Source organism: Mobula birostris, chromosome 2 (genome assembly GCF_030028105.1).
Source record: "Mobula birostris isolate sMobBir1 chromosome 2, sMobBir1.hap1, whole genome shotgun sequence".
Lineage (NCBI taxonomy): Eukaryota > Metazoa > Chordata > Chondrichthyes > Myliobatiformes > Myliobatidae > Mobula > Mobula birostris.
Genome location: NC_092371.1, coordinates 132,117,214 through 132,144,488, shown reverse-complemented (window position 1 = coordinate 132,144,488; position 27,275 = coordinate 132,117,214). Strand labels below are relative to the sequence as shown.

The 27,275-nt window shown below is 42.0% G+C and overlaps 1 protein-coding gene across 4 annotated transcripts in view; it reads right to left on the bottom strand.

Annotated features, from left to right (window-relative positions):
* The window catches only part of aida (axin interactor, dorsalization associated), a 97,509-nt gene that overhangs the window by 11,326 nt on the left and 58,908 nt on the right, over positions 1-27,275 (bottom strand). For 2 of the 4 annotated variants that reach the window (XM_072248413.1, XM_072248426.1), the window contains 6 exons: positions 23,622-23,676; positions 16,896-16,959; positions 15,591-15,688; positions 13,750-13,761; positions 2,265-2,387; positions 2,061-2,183 (listed from right to left, as the gene is read on the bottom strand). In XM_072248413.1, the coding sequence (XP_072104514.1) occupies positions 2,061-2,183; positions 2,265-2,387; positions 13,750-13,761; positions 15,591-15,688; positions 16,896-16,959; positions 23,622-23,676 (475 nt within the window). The remainder of the gene's footprint in view (positions 1-2,060; positions 2,184-2,264; positions 2,388-13,749; positions 13,762-15,590; positions 15,689-16,895; positions 16,960-23,621; positions 23,677-27,275) is intronic. The other 2 variants (XM_072248418.1, XM_072248436.1) reach the window with 2 other exon arrangements.

The window sequence follows — 27,275 nt, the reverse complement described above, 5'->3', positions numbered from 1 at the left end:
GCTTAAATGTAGCTGATCATAGGAAAATACTCAGAGGTAATGGAGCGAGTCAAGAACACGGCTTCACTCCATGAGCTCTACCGGAAGTCCTTCCCCTGTAAAACCTCAATGCACTGATGTGATGAAATGATCTCCATTGGTAGCAAGCAAAATGAAGTTTTTCACCCTATCTCTAATACAGACATCACAGGCAATAAACCATTTTACCAATTTAGTGTGTCCAGTAACATAAGGAGAGGACCAAGTCATTTAATATACTTGAGTTAATTCCACAGGACCATGGCTGATCCAGCTCCACGTGGAAAAGCTGTACACAGATGCCGCCTTCTTCTGGACGTAAAGACCTTCTGCTGATCTCAGACTATCTCACAAATTTAACATCCATGGGATCTCCATTTTTCCATCTTTTCACTATTTAGAAAATCCTCTTCTTTCTGTTTCATGTTTAAAGTTGGTTACCTTAGATTACCTCCTTTTTCCAGTAATGAAATCTACTGCGCATATCGGCTAAATCAAAACTTGGATTGGACCATATTAGCTCTAAGAGATTGGACAAACTTCTTTGTTTTCTTTGCATATCGGACGCTGAGGGGTGACCCGACACAAGTTAATAAAATTTTCAGAGGCATGGATGTGGTTGACAATCTACATAATTTTCCCAGGGTGGATATGTCAAAAACTAGAGGGGCATAAAAGATTTGAGGTAAGTAATGGAAAGTGCTGCCAGAGGAGGTGGTGGAAGCAGATTCAATAGTAACATTACGAGGCATTTAAATGGGCATGTGAACAGGCAGGGAAGGTTAAGGACCATGGGATTAGTTTAAAATGACATCATGTTCAGCACAGACATGGTAGGCTGAAGGGCTTGTTCTTACATGTGCAGTTCTATGTTCTAAAACACCTAACGTTCATCTGCCCTTCTCCCAAGTTCATGTGAGGCTCTCCAACATTAAGTCATTACAGAATACAGGGAACAGTTTCAGTCACAGTACACTGGATTCCTTGCTCCTATGAGGCTCTCCAACATTAAGTCATTACAGAATACGGGGAACAGTTTCAGTCACAGTACACTGGATTCCTTGCTCCTATGAGGCTCTCCAACATTAAGTCATTACAGAATACAGGGAACAGTTTCAGTCACAGTACACTGGATTACTTGCTCCTATGAGGCTCTCCAACATTAAGTCATTACAGAATACGGGGAACAGTTTCAGTCACAGTACACTGGATTACTTGATCGTATGCTTCCTTCGAGTTCCCTCCCAGCCTTCATCTCTTGCTATTCACTTCCATGAGGCTGAAACTTAACTAACAATTTCTATCAAATACCATCTCAATAACCTTAAGAATTATATTCAGACACTTTCCTGTCTAATTACTTCACAAAATTCAGTAGATTTACTATAAACACGAGAGATTCTGCAGATGCTGGAAATCTAAAGCAACACACAAAATGCTGCAGGAGCTCAGCGGCCCGGCAGCACCGATGGAAATGATATCTTGGGCCAAGCTCCTCCTTCAGGACTGGTCTTACTAGAGGTTATTCATTATTAAGAGACAATCCTGGAAACTATAGACTGGCAAGTGTAATGTCGGTGATAAGACTATTGGAGAGCATGCTTTAGGATTTATGAGAATCCTCTATAAGATCACCACTCATTCTGCTACACCCCTGTGAAAAAGGTCCCAACCCATTCAACTTTTCTCCATAACTCACTTCTTTTATGTCCTAGCAACATCCTTATAAGTTCCCTCTTCAAGCTTTCCAGTTTACATCTTTCCTGTAGCTGGGCAATTGAATCTGAACAGAATGTTCCAGATGCAGCCCTAGCAACATCTTGTACAATTCAACAGGCTGAAGGGCCTGTTCATGACCATGATCTTTGTGTAATGTACTCCCACACAAGCCAGTGCTTCACTCTACGTTAAATCACTTATCTACACACTTATGACATAGTGGGCTGTTAAGTGAACACATTTTGTTGGGTACCAGGATATTCTCTACCATGGTGTTGCCACACAAGAAGCCTTCTCAAAGGTAAAAAAGGAAGCTGACTTACCCTTTGGCAATTTCTCAATGTGTTTCTGAATTTCCACATCAACAGCAAAATGTATGTACGTGTCTTCCTTTCTTGTAGCCACAGGGGTATCTTGTACAGGGGTTAGGTCTACTCCATTAATATCTGTGCAACAGAGGTATTAATATTTTGTAAGCATCAGAATTATATGGACTACAGACCCATTTCAAAGTGACCCTGCTTTACCTTTTACACTGACTGTCAGGTAGGGGTCAATGCACTGCCCTGCATCCTTGAGTCCAATTTTTTCTATCTTTATAGTGAGCAGAGCCATGCCTGGTTCAGAGGGCAGTCGTGGTAGGAGAGTACCTGAGAGCAGACATTACCACAGTATCAATGCTTGTGCCTTGCCATAATCAGAACACCCCCTGTACCGAGTATTCAAAACTGTGATTAAACATTACCCACTCCCCTCCCTTGCAGGTTTTAAGTCACTGTTCATACATCTGGTGATTTCCATAATGTTCCAATATTTAACACTGTGAGAAATGACCTTGCCATTTCTCACAACTGTTTCTCAGTGCCAGTGTATGTTCAATGTGGAAGTTGTTTTTATGTTGCTTTACCTAACACCGTTGGCTGTGAAAGTGAGATGAAATTGCAAGTTTTTGAGAATTACTTGGAAGAAGTTCTCCCAGCCTTTAACTTGTTTGGACAGAAGTCAGTCCATTATCATGCGCAAATAGACATTCAGTGTAGGCAGCCTATTCAACACAGAAGGCATCAGAAAGGGCTCTCAGTTTCTCTACGAGGCTAGGAAAGAAATTGATACATGGGGGCAGGGAGCAAGGCTCAAGTAGTAAGTCACTGTGGAAGAGGATGCTGAAGGAGCCTCAGTAAAGGAAGATGTGGCTGAGATCCTGGATAGGCTCCGATTTGACACAGAAAGGGGCCTGGAAGGCTATAGTTAAAGTTGGTAAATCACTCAGACCAGATGGAATGCAATCCAGATTGCTGAGAGGGAGAGAATTGCTGACACTTATTACCACAGGCCTTGGAACATCAATGGAATCACGGCTGGTGCCTGAGGACCAGAAAATGGCAAAAATGAGACCTTTTTGCAAAAAGGGGTGCACACCGGTCCATTTAATTTCAGTGAAAAAGCTCTAGAAACAGTACCAGAGACAACATATAAACACAAGACTTAAGAAAACGAGTAAGTAACTCGCTCTGTCAATCAATAAAATCATTAATAAAATGGTGGAGGATGAAATTTAATTCGGGAAATCGTGAAGTGTTACATTTTATGGGAAGAATGAGATCAGCCATTTTGAATGTGAATGCAGTTTTGAATGAGCTACAAGAATAGGGAGAATTGGGGGTACTTGTTTAGTTCCTTGAACATGGCAAGATAAATTAAGGAAGTAGTGTAAAAAAAACATGGGATCCGGGGCTGTTTCGGGCAGAGAAATGATGAAACAAATATGCAAGATTGTGAGGGGCATAGACAGAGTGAAAGCAGTCTTTTTGCCAAAAGGGGATGCTAAATGCAAGAGGGATCAGAGATGAGTGATTCTTTTCTTCAAAGAGTGGCTGTATTCAAATGAGCTGTCAGAAATAATGACTGAAGCAACATTAGAAAGCTATCTAGATAAGTATATGAATAGGAAAGGTTTAGAAGGCTATGGGCAGTTGGGACTAGCTTACTAGGCATCACAGTCGGCATGAACAAGTTGGGCCAAAGACCTGTAACAGCAAAAAAAAAAGTGATCAACCCTGATCAAACACTAGTTCAGCCTTAACTGAAGCATTGTGTCCACTTCTGGGCACCAGCTTTGGTTTTGGCAAGGGTGCAAAAGGGAATGATTCTGGGAATGCAAAATGGAACAGAGGGTGAGGAGATTTGGCAGAGAGATTTCAAGAAATGGAAGGACAGAGAAGACCAAAGTAACTAATCCATTACGCAGAGGTCAACAACTAGGAGACAATAGATGGAGACAGGAGTCAGAGCCATACAGCAGGGAAACAGGCCGTCCAGTCCAACTCATCCTTGACAACCAAGATACTTTCTTGAGCTAGGTCTATTTAGATTTGACCCATCTGCCGCTGCTACTGCGCGATCGAGAATCTCCAGAGACGAAGGCCCCAAATCCTCGGCTTTGCCTATTGCTGGGGCCAGGGTCGAAGCGCTCGGCAGAGATGGTGCTCGGTGTCGGAGAGCTGGTCGGAGGCTTGGAGTTTTCGCACGGACTCGGAGTCGGACTGTGGTTGGATGCTTCCAGTATGCTGCATCGGCAAGTTGGTGGCACTGGAGGTTTAACGTCTGCGTGAGGTGATGGGACTTTCGAGAGACTTTGAGACTTTTACCGTGCCACAGTCTGTTCTTATCAAATTATGGTGTTGTTTTGCACTGTTGCAACTATATGTTATAATTATGTGGTTTTTGTTAGTTTTGAAGTCAGTTTGTCATGTGCTTCTGTGATATCATTCTGGAGGAACATTGTATCATTTCTTAATGCATACATTACGAAATGACAATAAAAGAGGACTGTGTGACCTCATAATCTAATATAATCTAAATCTTGATGTCCTCATGAGGGGTCTCGGCCTGAAACATCAACTGTTTACTCTTTTCCATAGATGTTGCCTGGTCTGTAATTTCCTCCAGCATTTTGTGTGTGTTGTCTCTAAATCTTTCCTATCTACAAAACTATGTCACACTACAAATAAATGCTATAATTATACCCACATGAGATTTTTTTTCATGAAAAATCAGAGTAGTTCAGGTCTGGAGTACATAGACAATGTACACGCAGGTTCAACTACAGAGAGTTGCAAATACCTGAAAGTAAGGAATTGGCAAGCCATTGTGGAGTTGGACAAGCTGAATTGATCTTGCATGGTCTTCATAGGACAAATAGCCTCTTTCTGAGCCTTATGCTCTTACATCAGCCTGCCTCTGAATTTGAACAATCTAATACTGGTCATGAATGTGATCTTTCTAGTTATTCTATCTTAGTACATTGTGGCAATATATAAACCATGTAATCACACTGACATTAATATTCAGTTTAAAAATAATCCAAATCTCCCCACCACACTTCTCTCAGAACATCTCTCTGACCACAACAAAAGGCAACAACCCAACAAAGGCTCATCATCTTGCTCCTCAAAACCTCTCCACTATTCACATGGCACAGGCCAGGAGTGTAATGGAAGTCTCCACTTGTCTGGATGGGTGCAGATGCAACTACACAACCTCATTGCCACCCAGGACAACGCAGCCTGATTGACTGATTCCTATCTACCAGCCTAACCGTGCACTATCGTTATGTGAAAACCCATGACCTCTGCACCACGTACAGGGTTACCTCAAAGTCACACACCGTCCCCACATGGAAGAATATCACAGGAAATTGACCACTGCTGGAACTCTCACAATAACTCTGAAGGATACTTCAACACAAGCATGCAGGAGATCCTAAAGGCAGCTCAATGCACTCAAAGGCATACTATTAGACCGGGAGCAGAATTAGGCCCTTTGGTCCATCTAGTCTGCTCTACCATTCAATCATGGCTGATCATTTCTTCCTCTCCTCAGTCCCACTACCTGACCTTCTCCCCGTAACCTTTGATGCCATGTTCAATCAAGAACCTATCAAGCTCTGCCTTAAAAACACCAAACGACCTGGCCTCCACGCTTGCCTACAGCAACAAGTTCACCACCACCTAGCTAAAGAAATTTCTCCACATCTGTTTTAAATGGACCCCCCTCTATCTTGATGCTGTGCCCATTTTAGACACCCCCACCATAGGAAACATCCTTTCCACATTGACTCTGCCTAGGCTTTTCAACATTCAAAACTGTTCACAATGCCCAAGGTGAGGCCTCACTAGTGCCTTATAAAGCCCAACATCACATCCCTGCTCTTATATTCCAGACCTCTTGAAATGAATGCTAACATTGCATTTGCCTTCCTCACCACCGACTCAACCTGCAAGTTAACCTTTAGTGTGTTCAGCACAAGGGCTCCCAAGTAGCTCTGCAGCTCAGATTTTTGGATTTTCTCCGTTTAGAAAATTGCCTGCACATTTATTTCTACCACCAAAGTGCATGACCATGCATTTTCCAATATTGTATTTCATTTGCCCCTTTCTTGCCCATTCTCCTAAGTCCTTATTCAGCCTACCTGTTTCCTCAACACTACCTGCCCCTCCACCAATCTTCGTATCATCTGCAAACTTGGCAACAAAGCCATTTATTCCATCCTCTAAATTATTGATATAAAGCACAAAAAGAAGCAGTCCCGACAGCACTAGTCACTGGTAGCCAACCAGAAAAGGATCCTTTTATTCTCACTTGCTGCCTCCTACCAATCAGCCAATGCTCTAACCATGCCAGATTCTTCCCTGTAATACCATGGGCTCTTAAATTGGTAAGCAGCCTCATGTGTGGCACCTTGTCAAGGGTCTTCTGAAAGTCCAAATATACAGCATCCACTGGATCCCCTTTATCTATCCTACATGAAATCTCAAAAAATTCCAACAAGTCCATCAGGCAAGATTTTCTCTTAAGGATTACCATGCTGACTTTGTCCTATCTTGTCCCATGTCACCAAGTACTCCATCACCTCATCCTTTACAACTGACTCCAACATCTTTCTAACCACTAAGATTAGGCTAACTGGTCTATAATTTCCTTTCTGCTGCCTTCCTCATTTCTTAAAGAGTAGAGTGACATTTGCAATTTTCCAGTCCTCTGGCACCATGCCAGAGTCCAAGGATTTTTGAAAGATCATTACTATGCCTCCACAATCTCAACCACTAGCTCTTTCAGAACCCTAGGGTGCAGTCCATCTGGCCCGGGTGACTTATGTACTTTTAGGTCTTCTCAGTTTTTTTGAGCATTTTCTCCCTTGTAATAGTAACTGTACTCACTTCTCCTCCCTCACACCCTTCAACATCTGGCACACTGGCTCGTGTCTTCCACAGTGAAGACTGATGAAAAATACTCATTTGGTTCATCTGTCATCTTCTTGTCCCCCATTATTATTTCTCCAGCCTCATTTCAGTGGTTTTATATCCACTCTCATCTCACTTCTATCTATCTATTTATTTATCAATCAATCATACTTGAAAAACCTTTTACTATCCATTTTGAGATTGTTTGCAGTGGCATGCTTTCATATTTCATCTTTTCTCTCCTAATGATTCTTTTAGTTGCTCTCTGTAGGTTTTTAAAAGCTTCCCAATCCTCTGTCTTTCCACTAATTTTTACTTTATTGCATGCCCTCTCTTTTGCTTTTACATTAGGTTTGAATTCCCTTGTCAGCCACAGTTATACTATTTTGTGATTAGAGTATTTCTTCATTTTTGGAATATATTCATCCTGCACTTTCCTCATTTTTCTCAGAAACTGACACCATTGTTGCCCTGCTACCATTCCTACCAGCATCTCCTTCCAATTTGGCCAACTCCTCTCTCATACCACTGTAATTTCCTTTACTCAACTGTAATACTGCTACGTCAGACTTTACTTTCTACCTATCAAATTTCAAGTTGAACTCATTCATATTGTGATCACTGCCATAAGCACCTTCATACATGTCCTGTGGATGGATTGAAAAAGACCTGACAAATCTCATTTAAACACCTCATGCAATGGACAAAGCTGCTGACAATATGGCATGTCATGAGTTATACAGACCCTTCAGCCTAATAAGTCTTTGCTGACCAAGACACCCAATCTGCTTGTCCCACTTGCCCACATTTGAACCACACTCCTCTAAATCTTTCTTATCCATGTACCTGTCCAAGTGTCTTTTAAATTTTGTTAATTCACCTGCCTCAAACAATTCCTCTGGCAACTCATTCCATATACCGACCACCTCTGGACAAAAGGGCTGCCCCTCAGGATCCTATTAAATCTCTCAACTCTCACTTCAAACCTATGCCCTCTTGTTCTCAATTCCCCAAATCTGGGAAAAAGACAGAATGCATTCACTCCATTGATAACCCTCATCATTTTATACAGTCCTCTGAGATTACTGGCGTGGTACTGTAGCAGTTAGCATGATGCTATTACAGCATCTGCTGTAAAATTGGGGTTCAATTTCTGCTGCTGTCAGTAAGGAATTTGCATTTTTTCCCCGTGACTGCGTGGGTTTCCTCTACATGATCCCATTTCCTCCCATACTCCAAAGGTGCATGGTTAAGGTTAGTGAATTTGTGGGCATGCTACATTGGCTCCGGAATCATGGCTTCTTGCAGGCTGCCCAACACGATCCTCGCTGATTTCATTTGATGGAAGTAACACACTTCACTGCATGCTTTGATGTATAGATGACAAATAAAATTAATCTTTAATCAAATAAATAAAGTCCTAGCCTTTTCAACCTGTCTTTATTACTCAGTCCCTCAGGTCCTAGGAGCATCTTCATAAATCTTTTCTGTACTCTTTCCAGCTTTATGGCCCCTTAATGGTATGGTGATCAAAACTGAATATAATATTCCAAATGCAACATCACCAACATTCATAAATTGCACAATAATAGTCCCAATTTGTTTACTGAGTGCTCTGACTGACAAAGGCCAGCATTCCAAAAATCCTTCCTTACCACCCTGTATAGTTGTGATGCCAATTTCAGGGAACAATGTACTTATACTCCTAGATCCCTCTGTTCCACAATGCACCTCAGGACCCTGCCATTCATTGTGGAAGTCCTAGCCTGCTTTTTCTTTCCAACATGCAACATCTTGTAATTATCTGAATTCAACTCTATTTGCCATTCCTTGGCTCACTTAACAAGCTGATCAAGATCCCACTGTAATTCTTGATAACTCTCAAGACTTGGACACTATTACCTCAATCCCTGGTGAGAGAAAAATCAAAGTTCTCCAAAATGGCCTCTCTCATATGAAAAATATTTTAAACATTGTTCTTTATTTTTGGCCTCTGATGAATTGCTTTAAATTTTACTATTTCCTTACAACTCTGATACAGGTTATTCAGCCCATCACATCTCTGCCAGCTATCAGAGCAACACTGGTGTGAGGCAGTGTCTCTACCAGCTGCACCAGTCAGAAAAGATTCAGCTCTGAGGGAATATGTCGAAGTACACTGCGTCATTGACCATAATATGGCAATGCATACATAGCCATAGTTCCTCCGAATGTTGTGATCTGTGTTCAAGTGAAAGTGAACTGTCTCTTCATCAGATTTTAGTTCATCTTGTACATTTTTTTTACTATTGCAAGTCACTGCTAGATATGAAGAACATCAAGAACTGTGGGTCTATCCCATCAGTGAGTTGGTCGATAGTGATGGAGCATGACCCAACAAACAGTGAGTGATTGTTTTGGATGTTTTTATTGCAAGACCCTGTTGGACATTGCTAACATAGAATACTGCAAGTCCAGTCACTAGTTCATTGGTGAGGCCAATGATAGGGAAGCATGCGATGAGGACTAGACTAGACCATGGGTTCGCTGCAGACACAGCAGCCTATTGCAATCACCCAGGAGAAGAGAACTGAGGTGGTGTGGGAGAGGGAAGGAGCCTCTGCTGAGCACCATGTGCCATCACCGTTTCCTTTTCTTTCGGAAAGCCACCTCATACTGCTTTGTCCATTGCCATCTGTAGTAATGATTTCAAGGAGTGCAGCACAGTAACCAGGTTTGGTTATAGTAATTGACAAATCCTAAAAAGGACTCAACTGTGACTCATCTACCATAGCTTCAATTTTCTCAGCACACTTGCGTAATCTTAGTGCATCAATTGTGCAACCACAGTAAGTGATGCTTGGTTTAAAGAATTCACACTAGTGTCAGGCTTTGAGCCCATAATCTTCTAATCTTTTTAATATTGTCCTAAGATTTTGGAGATGCTCCTTGTCATCTTCACCAATAACAATGACGTTATCCAGGTAACACAGTGTCTGGGCAGCCTTGCACCACCTGGTCCATAGCTTTCTACCAGATTGCAGGTACAGATGTTACTCCAAAAATAAGCCTATTATAGCGATAAAGCCCTCTGTGACTGTTTATGATGAGAAACGCTTTGGACTCTTTTTCCATCTCCATCTGTAGGCATGCCTCAGCTGTCCACTTTACTGAAGTGTTTCCCTCCAGAAATGTTTGCAAAGATATCCTCTATCCTGGGCAGAGGGTATTGATCTATTTTCAGTACTGGATTGACAGTGACCTTAAAATCACCACAGATCCTGATAGACTCATTCTTTTTGGCTACTGAAACCACTGGCGTTGCCCGTAAGCTCCACTCAACCTTGGAGTTCCTTTAGCCTCCATATGATCTAGCTCACTGGCTACTTTATCGCAGATGGTATAAGGAACCAGACAGGGTTTGCAAATCCTGGATGTGGTATTTTCCTTTAAAACTACTTTATCCTCGACATGTTTGAGTTTTCCAGTGCTATCCTTGAACAATACTATGGCATCATCCAGTACGTTTCATAATTTGCTTTCAGTTGATTCTATTGCAGGGGATGTGGCATGCAGATAGTTGATGGATCTCCACTTAAGTTGTAGTTGTCTCAGCCAATTATGGCCCCATAATGCTGGCCCTCCTGATTTTACCACATACAAGCCCAGTGTGGCTTGTTGGTTGTTGTATTCACTGTTATGAATGTCAGTCCCACAAGAGTCATCTCTTCTCCAGTATTTGTTCTATATTGGATATTTGTAGGCTTCAGTTCAGTATCTTTGAAATGACGTTCAAATTCATTTTGTGAATTTCTGAAACAGCTGATCCAGTGTCTAATTCCATTTTAATTAATTTGCTTTTCATTTCTGGTGTAGGCCATACTACTTGTCTCTGGTTAGTTCTCACATTGTAAATCTCAACATTACCTAGTTCTGTAAGTTTCGCCTTTAAATCTGTATTGGTCTAGTGTACATGAGCCCCTACCACAGTAGTAACCCAATCTGTTTGACAGGCCAGCTTCTGTTTGGACATTGCAATTCTGTTCACTCTAACTTTCACTCCTGACTGCAACTCAATTATGTCTCTGCATGCTCTTTCCACTGATAAAGTGATTTGAACTGCTCTTTGAAATTGAAGTTGTGTTTCAGTTTGGAGCCTCTTTTGAATGTTTTCTTGTAAGATTCCACAAACTAAACGATCTCTCAGTGCATCTTTAAGCCCATTACCAAACTGACAATGCTTGGACAATCTCTTCAATTCAGATACATACACTGAAATGGACTCCCCTTACTTTTGATTCCACTTATGAAATCTAAAGCATTCTGCAATCAAAAATGGTTTCAGTTCTAAATGTTCCTGCAATACCTTCATGATATCAGCAAAGGTCATTTTGGCTGGTTTGGTTGAAGCAGTTAAATTCCTCGGCAAATTACATGCTTTTCCACGAATTACACTCAGCAAAACCTGCACTTACTTCTCATTAGCTATTTCATTTGTTTCAAAATACTGCTCAATTCATTCAGTATATATCACCCAGTTATCTGTTGTGCAATCAAATGTGGCTATTTTTCTGATGTAGCCAGCCTTTTAAAAAAATCATTAATATCATCACACGGTACTCACTGCTTAAGAACCCGTGAATTTGTCTGATTTCTGCCTTTTGTTTAAAACTGGACCTTCTGTCTCTTCCCCTTTCAAAGACAAGCTGTGTTGTTTTTTTTAAACTCGAATAACTTTCTGCATTTCAACAGTTAGGTAGCCATCTCGGGTTTGTTTTAAAATTTACTCATCACCACTGTTATGCTTTGTAACTCCAAAACATACAAGTAATTGAAAGAAAACACGGAGCCAGGAGATGCATGTCTAGTTCCGTTTTTACTTTAGTGAGGAGCGCATTTATGACATAGGCCATTCACATACTTTTACATATAACCTGTCATGAATTATGTAAACAAAGAATGCTTAATCAAACCATGTATTTATAATATTAATATTACTGAAATAGAAATACACAACATGTGGGACATTAATAAACATTGGTGAACAGTCTATTTTCCTTTAAATTGGCTACATGCGGGCAAGGTGGTGAAGGCATACAGCATGCATATCCTTACAGGTCTAGGCATAGAATATAAAAGTTATGTTGCAACTTTACAAAACACCCATCGGACCACACTTCAGCATTATGTGTCGTTCTGGTCACGACACTAAATTAGAGATGAGGTTGTGTTGGTGAGAGTGCAGTGGAGATTCATCTGGATATTGCTTGGATTGAAGGTTTTAATTATTGGGAAGGTTTGGATAGGTTGCTTTGTTTTCCCTGGAGTGAAGGAGACTGAGGGGTGATTTAATAGAAGCGTGTAAAATAATCAGAGGCATAGGGAGGGTAGATAAACAGAATCTTTCCCCCATGGTTGGAACAAGAGGGTAGGAGTTTAAGGTGAGAGGAAGGAATTTTAAAAGGGATCAGGGAAGTTCTTTTTAAAGAATGAGAAGTTGACATCTGGAACTCACTGCCAAAGAAGGTGGTGGTATCAGATATAATCACTGCATTAAGAGACACTTAGAAAGGAAAGCATGGCAGGATATGGATCCAGTGCAGGTAAATGGGATTCACATAGATGAGCAAAAAGGTCAACATGGACATGGTGTACCAAAGGACCTATTACTCTGTTATAAATTCAATGTTGCACGCGACCAGGCAAGCTTGCAGCGTGAACCTTTGGATACAAGGGTGGGATGGTGGGGAAGGATCATTGCAAGAAGTCATCCTGTTTCCTGTTGTGCTCTCTGATATTCTAGTCACCAGGTACAAGTACAGTACAGCGGCAGAACTAATACCACAACAGACCCACATCTACTCTTTGGACACATGCTCCAAACTTATACATTTCATCCACCATCACAGCAATACACATAATGCTGGAGGTATCTGCTTGACCTGCAGAGATCTATGGAGGGAAGTGGACAGTTTATGTTACAGGTCATAAGCCTTAATCAAAACTAGAAAGAAAAAGGGGAGACCGAAGACAACTTCAATTGATGTAGCAAACCCACTTGAACAAACTGTGCAAACATTCTTCAGGATTATCACTGTCCATGTGAGGGGACAAAGAAATGGAAAACTTAAAAGGCAGCAACATTTTTAAAGAGGATAAACTTTCAACAAAAATAACTTGCATTTTCTAAAACACCTTATACAGTAAAACACCCCAAGGAATCACGTGGCATGCAGGATAGGAGATATTAGAACTAATAATTGAAACATACTGCTGCCACAAAACAACAAATTTCACAACATATGACAGTGATAATAAACCTGATGCTGATTTGATTCTAATGGCTTGGCCAAACAATTAGGTGCACATGGAGCAGTGGCAGAGAACTGCACAAAGACAAATTGATCTTGGCAGCCTATAGTAGCATGAAGGGAATGCAAGAGGCCAGAAATGGTTATTGAAGGTTGAAGAAGGTCTGCAAAGAGAATGGTTTGTAAAAAAGTTAATTTGCTGGACTAAGGAGGGCCAGTGGCGAGGAACGGTCAGGAGACCGGTGGAGTTGGGTATTCTGCAGGAACAACATGTGGATGCAGCTTCAGGAATGGACGAACAAAACTAAGAGCAGTTGAGAAAAAGTCTGAAGGTACATTCTGCACTCTTGCCAATGGATTTCCAATCATTACAAACTACTTTTTTGTAAAGATGAAAAGATTAATGACTGAAGTAAAAAGGTTGATTTGACCCCACAGAACAAACCCATCATGGTAAATATCAGAAGCAACCCCATTACCTTCTACAGCTCCTAGGGTTAGAACGCAGGACATGCAGATCAGAAGCAGGTGAGCCAACAGAACCAGACCATGCAGATGAAAGACAGGATCACATGTTAATGCATCAGCTTAATACCACCTGCAACCCCAACACGCCGCAATTATACAGTGATGGCAAAAGACTAGCTGTGAACACGAAGCAGAACAAGTAGTAAAAGTTGCCAAAAAGACACAAGTTTTCAAGTCACGATTAGGTCATGAGTTTGCACAACTCCCCTGATCCCCGTCATCATGGGGAGGAACTGAAGAAACAGCTTTGATGGGAGGGGGGGATATAAATCAATCATCTCAGTCACGGTCCCTACACTGGCAAAGGTAAGTGGTAAAGTGTCTTTTAGTCCTTTCTCACTTAGTATGGGGGAGGGGTGGTAATGTGTATCCTTTAATCCCTGGTGGGTCACTGACAGTTGATACCAAGGCTAAGGGTATGCTTGGGTACAGTTGAAGGTTGTTCATAACATGTTATTAGAATAAAAGTGCTCTTATCTGGGTACTTAACTGGAATGGAGTCTGTGAAAGGTAAGTGAAGAAAATGCACAGATAATGACCTTGTTCTGATTTGGAGGGGCCTGGGGGGGGGGCTGGATCAATACAGGGCACACTACTCTACAGCACCCAGTGAACACTGTCACCAAAGCAAAACAGTTTCTCAGGTAAAGGGCGACTCTGGAGAAGCATTCAGCAATACAGGGAGTTTGAGAGGGTTTGTTGAACTAGAGAGCACACTGGTGGAAATGAAGAACATAGTGTACAAAAAAAGGCAGAGTAACGAACAGAATGAAATAGAATTGTGGAAAATGGATAGTCCAATTCATTGATTTTTTAAAATATCTGTCCCCATTTAAGGACTATCAAGTGTTTCTGTTTTAGGGCAGAGATGAAAATAGTAGATAATAAATAAACTAGAAGGAATCCCATGGGAATATTTCCCAGTGTACACAATCTATGAATATGAACCTGTCCTTACTGAAAGTATGGCAGAATTTCTTAAGGAAAACAATAGCTTTCTCACTGTGACAGGACTGTTATTACTCAATAAATGAATGAAGAACAGTTTAACCAAACAGTCCCAAATATTTTTACATATGTGGAAACAGTTGTGTCTGTCAAACTAACATGTGGGGTTTTATCTGGAACAGTAAGCATTAATGATGCATTGTGATTTTTTACAAACCATGTGGATGAGTGTATCTCAGAGGCTCTATCACCTGGTTACAGAGCAAGGTGGAGTGTAGATGAGTGGCAGGGAAGTCAGAAGGGACAATGGAAATGTAAGAGAGAATAGGTTACGAGGAAGTAAGACAGAAGGGGATAATGGGATTGATCTGAGAGCTGGCATGAACTCAAAGGGTCAACTGTCACGAGAAAATGTAAGCAAGTCTACAGTTCACCCACCAGCACTGCTATCATCTACTGAACGATAAAACCTAGAGGACTACTGAGACTGGTTTGCTACTTTCCTCACAACTCAGTGGGCCATTTAACCTTGCACACATAAAGGAGAAAGGACAGTGGCTTCAGACTGAACGTTCATAGGTGGGGAGAGTTCACCACCGAGTAAGGGTAAAGCTATCCAGGGATATTCCCTGCTATAGAGATGATAAATCCTACTTCACTGGAACAGATAAGAACCAAGTTGAATCCCTTCAGCACTGTGAATGCTTCTCTCTGATTCCTATCAAAGGGTTAACAGGACAGATAGCCACATATCGCCAGTTTTATTCAATTCAGCACTCATCATTCCGCCTTCATCGACAAGTTCAGACATTCAAGTACAGGAATCATTGCCCCATTAGCCAACCTGGAACTCTGGTAGTGAAGAAGTCAGGGGTTCCTGCTCCGCCATCCTCCTCTTCCTCAAACTCCAAGTTCTCCTCTTCTCCAGGTGCCAAGATTTTCCTGTCACACAAATCAAAACCAACGCTTATGAAGATTCCCAGCCTCTGGCAACTTATCCTCAACTCAAAATAAATCCAAAGGCTACAGGAGGTTGAGCCCATAAGTTGAAATGTGGGACCACACAGACAATGAGCTGCATTTCATTACATAAAACTCCTAACAATTCAATGCATCACAACCTGTCCTTGTAAATGGCTATTTCTACACCAAGAGAGTTTGATGCACCCCCTATCCCCTGGAAAGACCTGTGAAGGTGAAAGGATTCCTTGTTCATTGATTCGTTACTATTAAGTTCTTTTTTTTAAAATTAAGAGACTATTTAAATATTTATTGAACAATAAACAATCTGCAGGAAGAACTCAGTGGCTTAAGCAGAAGGAAGAAAGGCTTTTGAGATATTTTAGATTGAAACCCTGAATCAGGACTGAAAGGCGAGATGGCTGGTATAAAAGAGTAGTGAGAAAGCATTCTGGGATGATAGGTTGGTTGATGAAGGGTGTAAGATAATAGGTAGGTTATTGCCTCATAAGGGAGGGGAGCAAGGTTTCAAACTGAAACGTCAACAACTCCTCACCCACCCCAACATATGCTGCTTGACCCACCGAGTTCTTCCACAGGTTGTGTATGTTCCAAATTCCAGTATCTGCAGTCTCTTGTGTCTCCATTGTAAACATTTATTGAAAAAGGGAACAGCTTGGGTAATTAAAATACTAAATGGCCACCCCAACTATGCCCATCAGCATTAGTAACTGCAGCCATTGAGTGTCTTGTGAACCACCTAGGACCTCTAACCTACAGAGGAAAACTAAGCTAGCCCAGGACATCAGTAAGAAAACCACTCTTCTCTGTTCACAGAGAAGACAATTTCATCAAACCACAGGAACAAGAATTCAACAACAATGTGATCACCAAAGTCATTAGAGAAACCCACCATAAATAAAAGATTCATTCAGTTATCAAGCAAAATGAAGTGTTATTTTAGTTATTCACTTAACTAGGACAGAAATCAGCTGATGCAGCAGAAAAGAAAGTGGATGGAAAGCAAGCTGAGGCTCTGTGGCATGAACAAGTCATGGACAAATCCTGATAGTCTGTTGGAAAATCGCATGCCCACAAGAAAGAGAACAGAAGCAACTCATTATCAAGATGGATCAATTTTATTAAACTAAGAGTTTTAATGGACAAGATGCCAAATTAAATCATTTACCTTATAGGGACAGGTTGAACATCAAAAGGAAAATCTTTGTTATAAGAAAGAATGTTCTTTAAAACTGTAAAGAAAAAAAGGAGAAAACAAACCAATGTCTACTATTAAAAGCAGCAGTGCAGGTAAATATGGGCTTTCATCTCCAGACCCTGTAGTTGTTTTCAAACAGACAGATTTAATCTTTAAACTTTGCAATCATATTGGAATTCAAGTGGTTAAATTACTGGACTAGAATCCAAAAGAGTCAACTATTGATTTGAAGCCCCAATTCAAATTCCACTACAATAATTATTAAGTTCAGAATTTCCAGAAACCTGGTATCAGTTACAGTGATCCTGAAACTCAAAATCTGCCTTAAAACCATCTTATCCACACTGTTCTTCAGGAGATGAAGCCAGCATCCTCTCCCAGATCTAGTCCCCTTTATTCCAGACCTAAAGCCATGTAATTGACTCAAAACATGCCACGTTAGGGGCATATAGGGATGGGAAATAAATGTGTGATCCCCTAGATGAGTAAATTAACAATCTTTGACTGTTGCAATCATATCTTAACCCACACTAATTTCACTTATGATGATGCTTAAATGGATGCAGGAATTTAACTGCAATCACACTTAAGAATCTTTGACAGTGTTTTGATGTCCAAATCTCTAGTTCTCTTGAAGGAGAGGATGCAGAAAATAGCTGTGGCACAACCTGTGTAAAATAATCTACCAATTTCCACCATCTTTAATGGGATCCTACCACCAAACACATTTTTACTATACCTCCCCTTCCATGCTCCATTTTCCATAGGGATCGCTCCTTCCGTGATTCCCCCAACCATTCATCCCTCCCCACACATCTCCCGCCTGGCACATATACCTGGAAGCAACACATGCTAACCTGCTATTCACCTCCACCCTTACCTCCATTCAAAGCTCCAAACAGTTGTTCCAAGTGAGACATCACTTCACCTGCAAACCTATTGGGATAATCTATTACATCCAGTTCTCCCAATGCAGCCTCCTCTACATCGGTGATAAGCAACTATACTGGGGGACTGCTTTGTCGAGCACCTCCACTCCATCTGCCAAAAATGGAATTCCTGGTGGACAACCATTTTAATTCCTATCCTTATTCCTAATCCAACATGTCGGTCCACGGCCTCCTCTTTTGCCATGATGAGGCCACTCTCTGGAGGAGCAACACCTCATTCCATCTGCATAGCTTCCAACCTGATGGCCTAAGCATTGATTTCTCCTTCCAGTAATTCTTTTGTTCCATCCCCTTCCCTCTTCTTCAATCCTCCATTCCAGACTCTCATCTCTTCTTCTCAACTGCCTATCAAACCGCACCCCCACCCCGGTGCCCCTCCTTCTTCCCTTTCTACCATGGTCCATTCTCCTCTATTGGATTCCTTCTTCTCCAGCCCTTTACCTTTCCCACACACCTGGCTTCACCTATCACCTTCTAGTTATTCTTCTTCCCCTCCTCCCACCTTTTTATTCTGACATCTTCCCCCTTCCTTTTCAGTCCCGAAGAACAGTCTCAGCCTGAAATGTCAACTGTTTATTCATTTCCATATTCTGTATGGTGCTGCCTGATCTACTAAGTTCCTCCAGCATTTTGTGTGTGTTGCTCTGAAGTAACCTGTCATTCAATTTTGTGAAGTTATCATGGCATCATGATAAAGCAATAGTTCACCCCTCCGTAGGATAGATTGGGCCTGGTTCACTGATACCTAATTTTTTGTAATGCATTTACAAGAATGTTGCCAGGATGCAAGGGATTAGAATGAGAATCTAATCCTTTGGGAGAATGGGCAAGCAAGAACTTTATTCCTTGCAGTGCAGGAATCTGAGGTGTATAGAGGTGTATAAAATCATAAGTGGTACAGGTAAGGTTACATAGGCACACATACTTTCCCCCAGTGAAAATAAATCAAAAACTAGTGGCCACAAGGTTGAGGTGAGAGGGGAAAGATTCAAAGGACCTGAGAGGCAACTTCTTCATAGAGGGTGGCGGGAATATGAAACAAGCTGCCAAAGGAAGTGGCAGGGGCAGGTACAATAAAAACTAAAAAGACACTTTCCCATCCATATACCTACCTAAGTGCAGGCAAGTGAGTCTAGATCAAATGGGCGGGCATATTGGTCAGCCTGAATGAGTTGGACCAAACGGTTTGTTTCCCTGTTATTTATTTTATTTTTTAGTTTATTTAGAGATACAGCATAGAGTTAGAATCAGGGCCTGGTTTAATATCACCGGCATTTGTTGTGAAACTTCTTGTTATGTGGATGCATTGTGTGTGTGTGTGTGTGTGTGTGTGTGAGTGTTTGTGTGTATGTGTGTTTGTGTGTGTGTGTGTGTGTGTGTGTGTGTGTGTGTGAGAGTGAGTGTGTGAGTGAGTGTGTATGTGTGTGTGAGTGTGTGTGTGTATGTGTGTGTGTGAGTGTGTGTGTGAGAGAGAGTGTGAGTATGTGTGTGAGTGTGTGTGTGAGTGTGTGCGTGAGTGTGTGTGTGTGTGAGAGAGTGTGTGTGAGTGTGTATGTGTGTGTGTGTGAGAGAGTGTGTGTGTATGTGTGTGTGAGTGTGTGTGAGAGAGTGTATGTGTGTGAGTGTGAGTGTGTGTGTGTGTGTGTGTATGTGTGTGTGTGAGAGTGTGTGTGAGAGAGAGTGTGAGTATGTGTGTGAGTGTGTGTGTGTGAGAGAGTGTGTGTGTGAGGGTGTGTGTGAGAGTGTATGTGTGTGAGTGTGTGTGTGTGTGTGTATGTGTGTGAGTATGTGTGTGAGTGTGTGTGTGTGTGTGAGTGTGAGTGTGTGTGTGTGAGAGTGTGTGTGAGAGAGAGTGTGAGTATGTGTGAGTGTGAGTGTGAGTGTGTGTGTGAGTGTGAGAGAGAGAGATTAATGAATGGACATTGAACACATGAACACTTCCTCATTTCTTTTTTTTGCACTGCTTATTTAACAATATATATAATAAGTTAGTATTCATGGGTTCCAATGTCCATTCATAAACCTGATGGCAGGGGAAAAGAAGTTGTGAAGTTGTTCCTGAATAGTTAAGTGTGTGTCTTCAAGCTCCTGTACCTCCTCCCCGGTGATAGCAATGAGAAGAGGGCATGTCCAGAGTAACGGGGGTCCTTAATGATGGTTGCCACCTCTTTGAGGCATCGCTCCTTGAAGATGCCCTGGATGCTGGGGAGGTTAGTGCCCAGGATGAAGCTGGCTGAGTTTACAACTTTCTGCAGCCTATAGGTCCTGCCGGCCCTTTGAGCCATGCCATCAGCAACCCACCTATTTAACCCTAGCCTAGTCACTGGACAATTTACAATGAATTAACCTACTCACCAATACGTCTTTGGACTGTGGGAAGAAATCAGAGCACCCGCAGGAAACCCATGCATTTCACAAGGAGGACATACAAACTCCTTACAGAAGACGCTAGGATTAAACTCTGAACTCCAATGCTCCAAGCTGTAACAACACTGTGCTAACCACTATGCTACCGTGATGCCCTTTTGTCACTCTATGACTATAACACTGAGGCTACCTTTGCAACGTGACAGCTGGAACTTTACAGCAGACTGTGAGGTGATTATACAACTGAGGCCACATCTTCACTCAATTTCACCACAATGGCCCAGAATTTCCAGCAACCCACGTCTGAGCCTGACTTCTGGTGCTGTCTACACAAACTCCACACATCCTCCCTGTGGATACCCCTGGGTGCTCCAGTTTCCTCCCGCATCCTGTAAATTACCCTTGGGATGGGTGAGTGGCAGGACAATCAGGAGGAGCTGAGGAGGAAGTGAAAGATAACAAGTTACAGAGATAGAAGAGGGGGAGTGGGATAGATTCTGCTGGAAGCTACCTTCAGCTCACTGGACCTAATGGCTTCCTGTAAGCAAGTTTAATTTAAATAGGCAAGTTTTGAATCTCTCTTTTGCAGGTACCCATCTTAAAGATTTGCTAAACATGTAATCAACTCATGGGTCCCTCAGTGCTGAGTTGATAGCAAGTTGTTTGGAGATGCAGGTCAGCAGCCCTAGGTAATGCTCCCTGGCAAGTAGTTTCAGAATTACTTCCAGCAACTTTAACAAGATCCTTACTATATCTTAGATAGGGATCATTTACAACAAGGGGAACATCAAGCATGTAATGTTAAAGAATAGTCATGCTGCCAAAAGAAGCATTTATGGCAGGGACGGAGTTTAATTGTGTCTTTAAGGTCAGTGGTAGCTCGTCTCTGGGTTCCAGACAAATACTTGAACAAGTAATAACAAAGGGAAATAAACTATACACGTTAAAACAATAAAAAATATAATTCTGGAAACATTCAGCATGTGATGCAGCATCTGTAGAGGGAGAAACATTGTTAACCCTTTATCTGACTCAAATCATTAATTCTGTTCACTCTCCACAGATGGCATCCGATATCACTAAGTATTTCCTGGACAGGATCTTCAGTGCCATTCTCTGGGAGTGCAGCACAGTTGCTGCCACCATCTTTCAAATCAATAAGGCTCTCTCACTGAGAAATTAAAGATTTTACAGCTCTATCCACACTGGACGGAGAGTTCATCAATCATGTTCCTCGGTCCTCACCAAGCTTTCTCTTACAAAGACCTTGACAGAAGATTCGGTGTAGGGCAGCTACTCCGATCCAAGACTACAGGACTAAATATTCGCAAAGAGAGCCGATAAAATTACTAAAATATACAGAGGAAATAGAAGCAGGGGCAGACCATACCATCCTGATTCAATAAAATCACAGTTCATATTTTACCTCAGCAGCACTTTTCTGCACTAATCCCATACATCTTGATTTTTACAAAGAAATAGTCATTTGAACCATGATTTAAGATTAAAGCAAATAATTAAGCTAGCAGACATGATCACTTTTTGGAAAGAGAAATGAATATAAATGTTGACAGGTTTTGCTTCAATTATGAGAAGACTGTACCTGGAGCTGCTGGTCATGAAGGACGTTCAATGTATTGGAAACATCTCAGAAAAATGTTCATCTGGAATGTGTTTTGAGGAAAGACCGGAGAAGATAGGCTTGTATCTGTTGGAATTTTAAGAAAGGAGAGGGGACAATGCAAACAAACAAGTTCCTAAAAGGTCTTGGCAAGGACAATGAGGTGAAGGTCAGAATCCAGAATTCAGAATCAGATTTAATATCACTGGCATATGTCATGAAATTTGTTGTTTTGTGGCAGCTGTACAGTGCAATACATAATAAAAACACTACAAAATTAAAGAAGTGGTGCAAAAAGAGAAGTGAAAAATAGTGAGGTAGTGCTCAGTTCATTATCCAATAATAAATCTGATGACAGAGGGGAAAAATCTGATCATAAAATGCTGAGTATGTGTCTTCACACTCCTACACCTCCTCATTGTTTAAAGCCAAGGGCTCAGCCATTTAATGTGAGTCAAAGTGTTCTGAGGAGATCACAAGTCTTTGTATTCTCTTCCACGAAAGGCAGTGGAAGAGGTAGCTTTGATTATAATTGGGAAAATGGAGTTAAGGATTTTATTGCCTGGCAGGAGTTGAGTGACCTGATCCTGCTAATTCATAAGCTCCTAAATGGAGGTTGATGAAGAAAACATTCTGGAATCTTTCAAGAGGCAGGTAAATGCTGAGATAGGATTAACAAATGGACATCAAGTATCACTCAGCTATACTTATTTTTATGAGCCAGAGTTTAGCACAATCTAGTTTACTGATGTATTGCTTTTACTTTTCTAATTGCATTGCGGTATCAATGTGACAAAACAATTTAGTTAAGTTGCCATCAGCAAAGGATGCTGTTTTACAAGTCTTTATTGTAGAGATGTTGCTTAGGACAGGATTTCTGAACATGGATTCTTGGCGACAAGGTCACCAGAGGCAGGGAAAAGGAGAGAATCAAGGCAAAGAGTCAAGGTGAAAGTTGTATGGGTGCAGAGGAAGGTTCAGAAATCACAGTCAAATTTGATGCATCCAGTGATCAGGCTGAACATTTCTGACATGTCAGTCCTTGGCTTCCTCTATTGTCTCACGATGAGGCCACACTCAGGTTGCAAGAGCAACACCTTATATTCCATCTGGGTAGCCTCCAACGGATGGCATGAATATCGATTTCTCAAGCTTCTGGTAATGACCCCCCCCCCACACCCCCACTTCACCATTACACATTCCCATTTCCCTCTCTCACCTTACCTGTCCATCACCTTGTTCTGGTGCTCCTCCCCCTTCCCTTTCTTCCATGGCCTTCTACCCTTTCCTATCAGATTCCCTCTCCTCCAGCCCAATCAACTTCTCAGCTCTTTACCTCACCCCTCCTCCTCTAGGTTTCACCTATCACCTTGAATTTCTTCCTCCCCTCTCCCCATCTTCTTACTCTGACTTCTCATCTTTTTTTCTCCAGTCCTGATAAAGGGTTTCGGTCCAAAACGTTGACTGTTTACTCTTTTCCATAAATGCTGCCTGGCCTGCTAAGCTCCTCCAGGATTTTGTGTGTGTTACTTGAACTCTTTCACTGTTAGTAGGATCTGACTTTATCACTCAATAGATCAGTATTGTACAGAGAATTTCCCAGGCCCAACCTTAATCAAAAGCATGGCAGTTTATTTACAGAAGAAAAGGACAGACGACTTCTGAGTAGCATTAGTTCTGAACAGACAAGGGTTCTCCTATGTTGCAGCACGACACTGTACTTCCCTGACCATGACTCAATTCCCAAGAGATACTCACTTGGTTCTAGCGTCTTCAAATCTTCCAATTTGAATGCTTCCTGAGATTGTGTTGTCTATAAAATTTAAAAATAAAGAACAAATGCTCATTATGGCCTCAAAACAGTACGGTAGCAATGTGGTTAGCATAATGCTATGACAGCACCAGGAGTTTGTGCGTTCTCCCCGTGACCATGCAGATTTCCTCCAAGTGCTCCGGTTTCCTCCCACAGTCGAAGACATACAGGTTAGTAGTAACTGGTCACATAGGTGTAACTGGGCAGCAGGGCTCATTGGGCCGAAGGGCCTGCTGCTGTGCTGTATCTCTTGAAAAAGATCACACTGTGTGGCAAGCGGCAACACTGTACATCTCCAGGAGGAACACAACAAGCTGAAAGGGGTACAAATGACTGCAGACTTAGAATCTAGAGAATAACACAGAAACTGCTGGAGGAACTCAGCAGGTAAGGCAGCATCTGTGAAGAGTTGCTTGAAACTTACATTAATGCAAACCTCAAATCAATCCATAGCAATTACATACTGTACACCCAAAGTTCAGTCACTACTAAAAAGGCAATTCCAAACACCAATTTACACATAGCAAGATCTCACACACAAATAGCATAGAAATAATCCCATTTGGGAATGTTGGATGAAAGACAAATATTGGTTAAAATACTTTGACCATGGGATCTGTTGCTTTCAAGAACAATCAGGGCCAGTTTAACACTAACTTTAGTACACAACGCTCTAACTCACCGTGGCATTATTTGTTAAGAATTGTTAAATTGGATTCAGATTAGTTTTTTTACATCAGGATGCAATGAAAATTCTTGCTTGCGTGAAACTCAGAGTGAACAGTATACATGCTAACAGTAAATGCAGCGATGAGCACATGAGTACAGATTGGTGCAAAGACAGTAGTGCAATCTAAAGTAGTGCAAACTGTCAAGAGAAGTAGAATTAACAGTCCAAGAATGTGGCAGCACCACCAGGGAGTGGGTGTGAAAGAAGGAGACACAACAGACCACAGAGGCTGGCATCTGGAGCAACATACAATGTGCTGAAGGAACTCAGCAGGTGAGGCAGCATCTGTGGAAGGAAATGAACAGTTGATATTTTGGGTCAAGACCCTTCGTCTGGACTGAAAGATAGAAGGAATCATGGCTCAGCTTTTACCTCAGCAGCACTTTCCTGTGTGAATAAAAAGATGAAGAAACAGGGTAGAGCAAGAGCTGGCAGGTGATAGATGAATGCAGGTGTGGGTGTAATTGACTGGTAGACAGGGGTTGGGGAAAAGAGTACAGATCACAGCAACATCTCCACAATCAACATCAGCACAGATGCACCACAGGGCTGTGTGCTTAGCCTCTGCTCTACTCATTTTATAGTTGTAACTTTGAAGGCAAGGACAGCTCCAATGCCATATTCAAGTTTGATGCCAACACCACTGTTGTTGGCCAAATTAAAGGCAATAGTGAATCAGCATATTGGAAGGAGATTGAAAATCTGGTTGAGTGGTGCCACAACAACACCCTCTCACTCAGCAACAACAAAACCAAACAGCTGATTATTGACTACAGGAGGAAGAAATCTGGGGTCCAACAGCCAGTACTCATTAGGGGATCGGAGGAGGAGAGGGTAGTAACTTTAAATTCCTACGCCTTGTTATGTTCGAGGACTTGTGCTTGGGCCAGCACGCAAGTGCTATTATGAAAGAAAACACAGCAGTGTCTCTACTTTCTTAGAAATGTGTGCAGATTCAGCATGTCATCTTAAATATTGACAGACATCTGTGGTGCAGAGTGAAGAGCATCCTGACTGGTTGTATCACGTCCTGGTATTAAACACCAGTGCCCCAAAATGGAAAAATCTACAAAATGTGGTGGAAACAACACAGTCCATTGCAGTCAAATCCCTTCCCACCATTGAGCCCGTCTACAAACAGTGCTGCCACAAGAAAGCAGCACCCATTATAAAAGGACTCCCACCACCCAGGCCATGCTCTTTTCTTGCTCCTGCCATCGGGAAAGTACTGGAGCCTTAGGTTCCACATCACGAGGTTCAGGAGGTTATTACCCTTCGACCATCAGGCTCCTTCACTCACCTCAACTCTGGACTGATTCCACAATCTATGGACTCACTTTCAAGGACTCTATTAGACGATAAGACAAAGAAGCAGAAGTAGGCCATTCGGCCCATCGAGTCTGCTCCGCCATTTTATCATGAGCTGATCCATTTTATCCTATTTAGTCCCACTGCCCCACCTTCTCACCATAACCTTTGATGCCCTGGCTACTCAGATACCTATCAATCTCTGCCTTAAATACACCCAATGACTTGGCCTCCACTGCTGCCCGTGGCAACAAATTCCATAGATTCACCACCCTCTGACTAAAAAAATTTCTTCGCATTTCTGTTCTGAAAGGGCGCCCTTCAATCCTGAAGTCATGCCCTCTCGTACTAGACTCCCCCATCATGGGAAACAACTTTGCCACATCCACTCTGTCCATGCCTTTTAACGTTCGAAATGTTTCTATGAGGTCTCCCCTCATTCTTCTAAACTCCAAGGAATACAGTCCAAGAGCGGACAAACGTTCCTCATATGTTAACCCTCTCATTCCTGGAATCATTCTAGTGAATCTTCTCTGTACCCTCTCCAACATCAGCACATCCTTTCTTAAAAAAGGAGACCAAAACTGCCCACAGTACTCCAAGTGAGGTCTCACCAGCGCCTTATAGAGCCTCAACATCACATCCCTGCTCCTATACTCTAGTCCTCTAGAAATGAATGCCAACATTGCATTTGCCTTCTTCACTACTGACTCAATCCGGAGGTTAACTTTAAGGGAATCCTGTACGAGGACTCCCAAGTCCCGTTGCATCTCAGAACTTTGAATTCTTTCCCCATTTAAATAATAGTCTGCCCGTTTATTTTTTCTGCCAAAGTGCATAACCATACACTTTCCAACATTGTACTTCATTTGCCACTTCTCTGCCCATTCTTCCAATCTATCCAAGTCTCTCTGCAGACTCTCCGTTTCCTCAGCACTACCGGCCCCTCCACCTATCTTCGTATCGTCAGCAAACTTAGCCACAAAGCCATCTATTCCATAATCCAAATTGTTGATGTACAATGTAAAAAGAAGCGGCCCCAACACTGATCCCTGTGGAACACCACTGGTAACCGGCAGCCGATCAGAATAGGATCCCTTTATTCCGACTCTCTGTTCCCTGCCAATCAGCCAACGCTCTATCCACGTATGTAACTTTCCTGTAATTCCATGGGCTCTTATCTTGTTAAGTAGCCTCATGTGTGGCACCTTGTCAAAGGCCTTCTGAAAATCCAAATATACAACATCCACTGCATCTCCCTTGTCTAGCCTACTGGTAATTTCCTCAAAAAATTGTAATAGGTTTGTCAGGCAGGATTTTCCTTTAAGGAATCCATGCTGAGTTCTGCCTATCTTGTCATATGCCTCCAGGTACTCTGTAACCATCCTTGACAATCGACTCCAACAACTTCCCAACCACCGACATCAAGCTAACAGGTCTATAATTTCCTTTTTGTTTCCTTGCCCCCTTCTTAAATAGCGGAGTGACATTTGCAATCTTCCAGTCTTCCGGAACCATGCCAGAATCTATCGACTTTTGAAAGATCATCGCTAATGCCTCC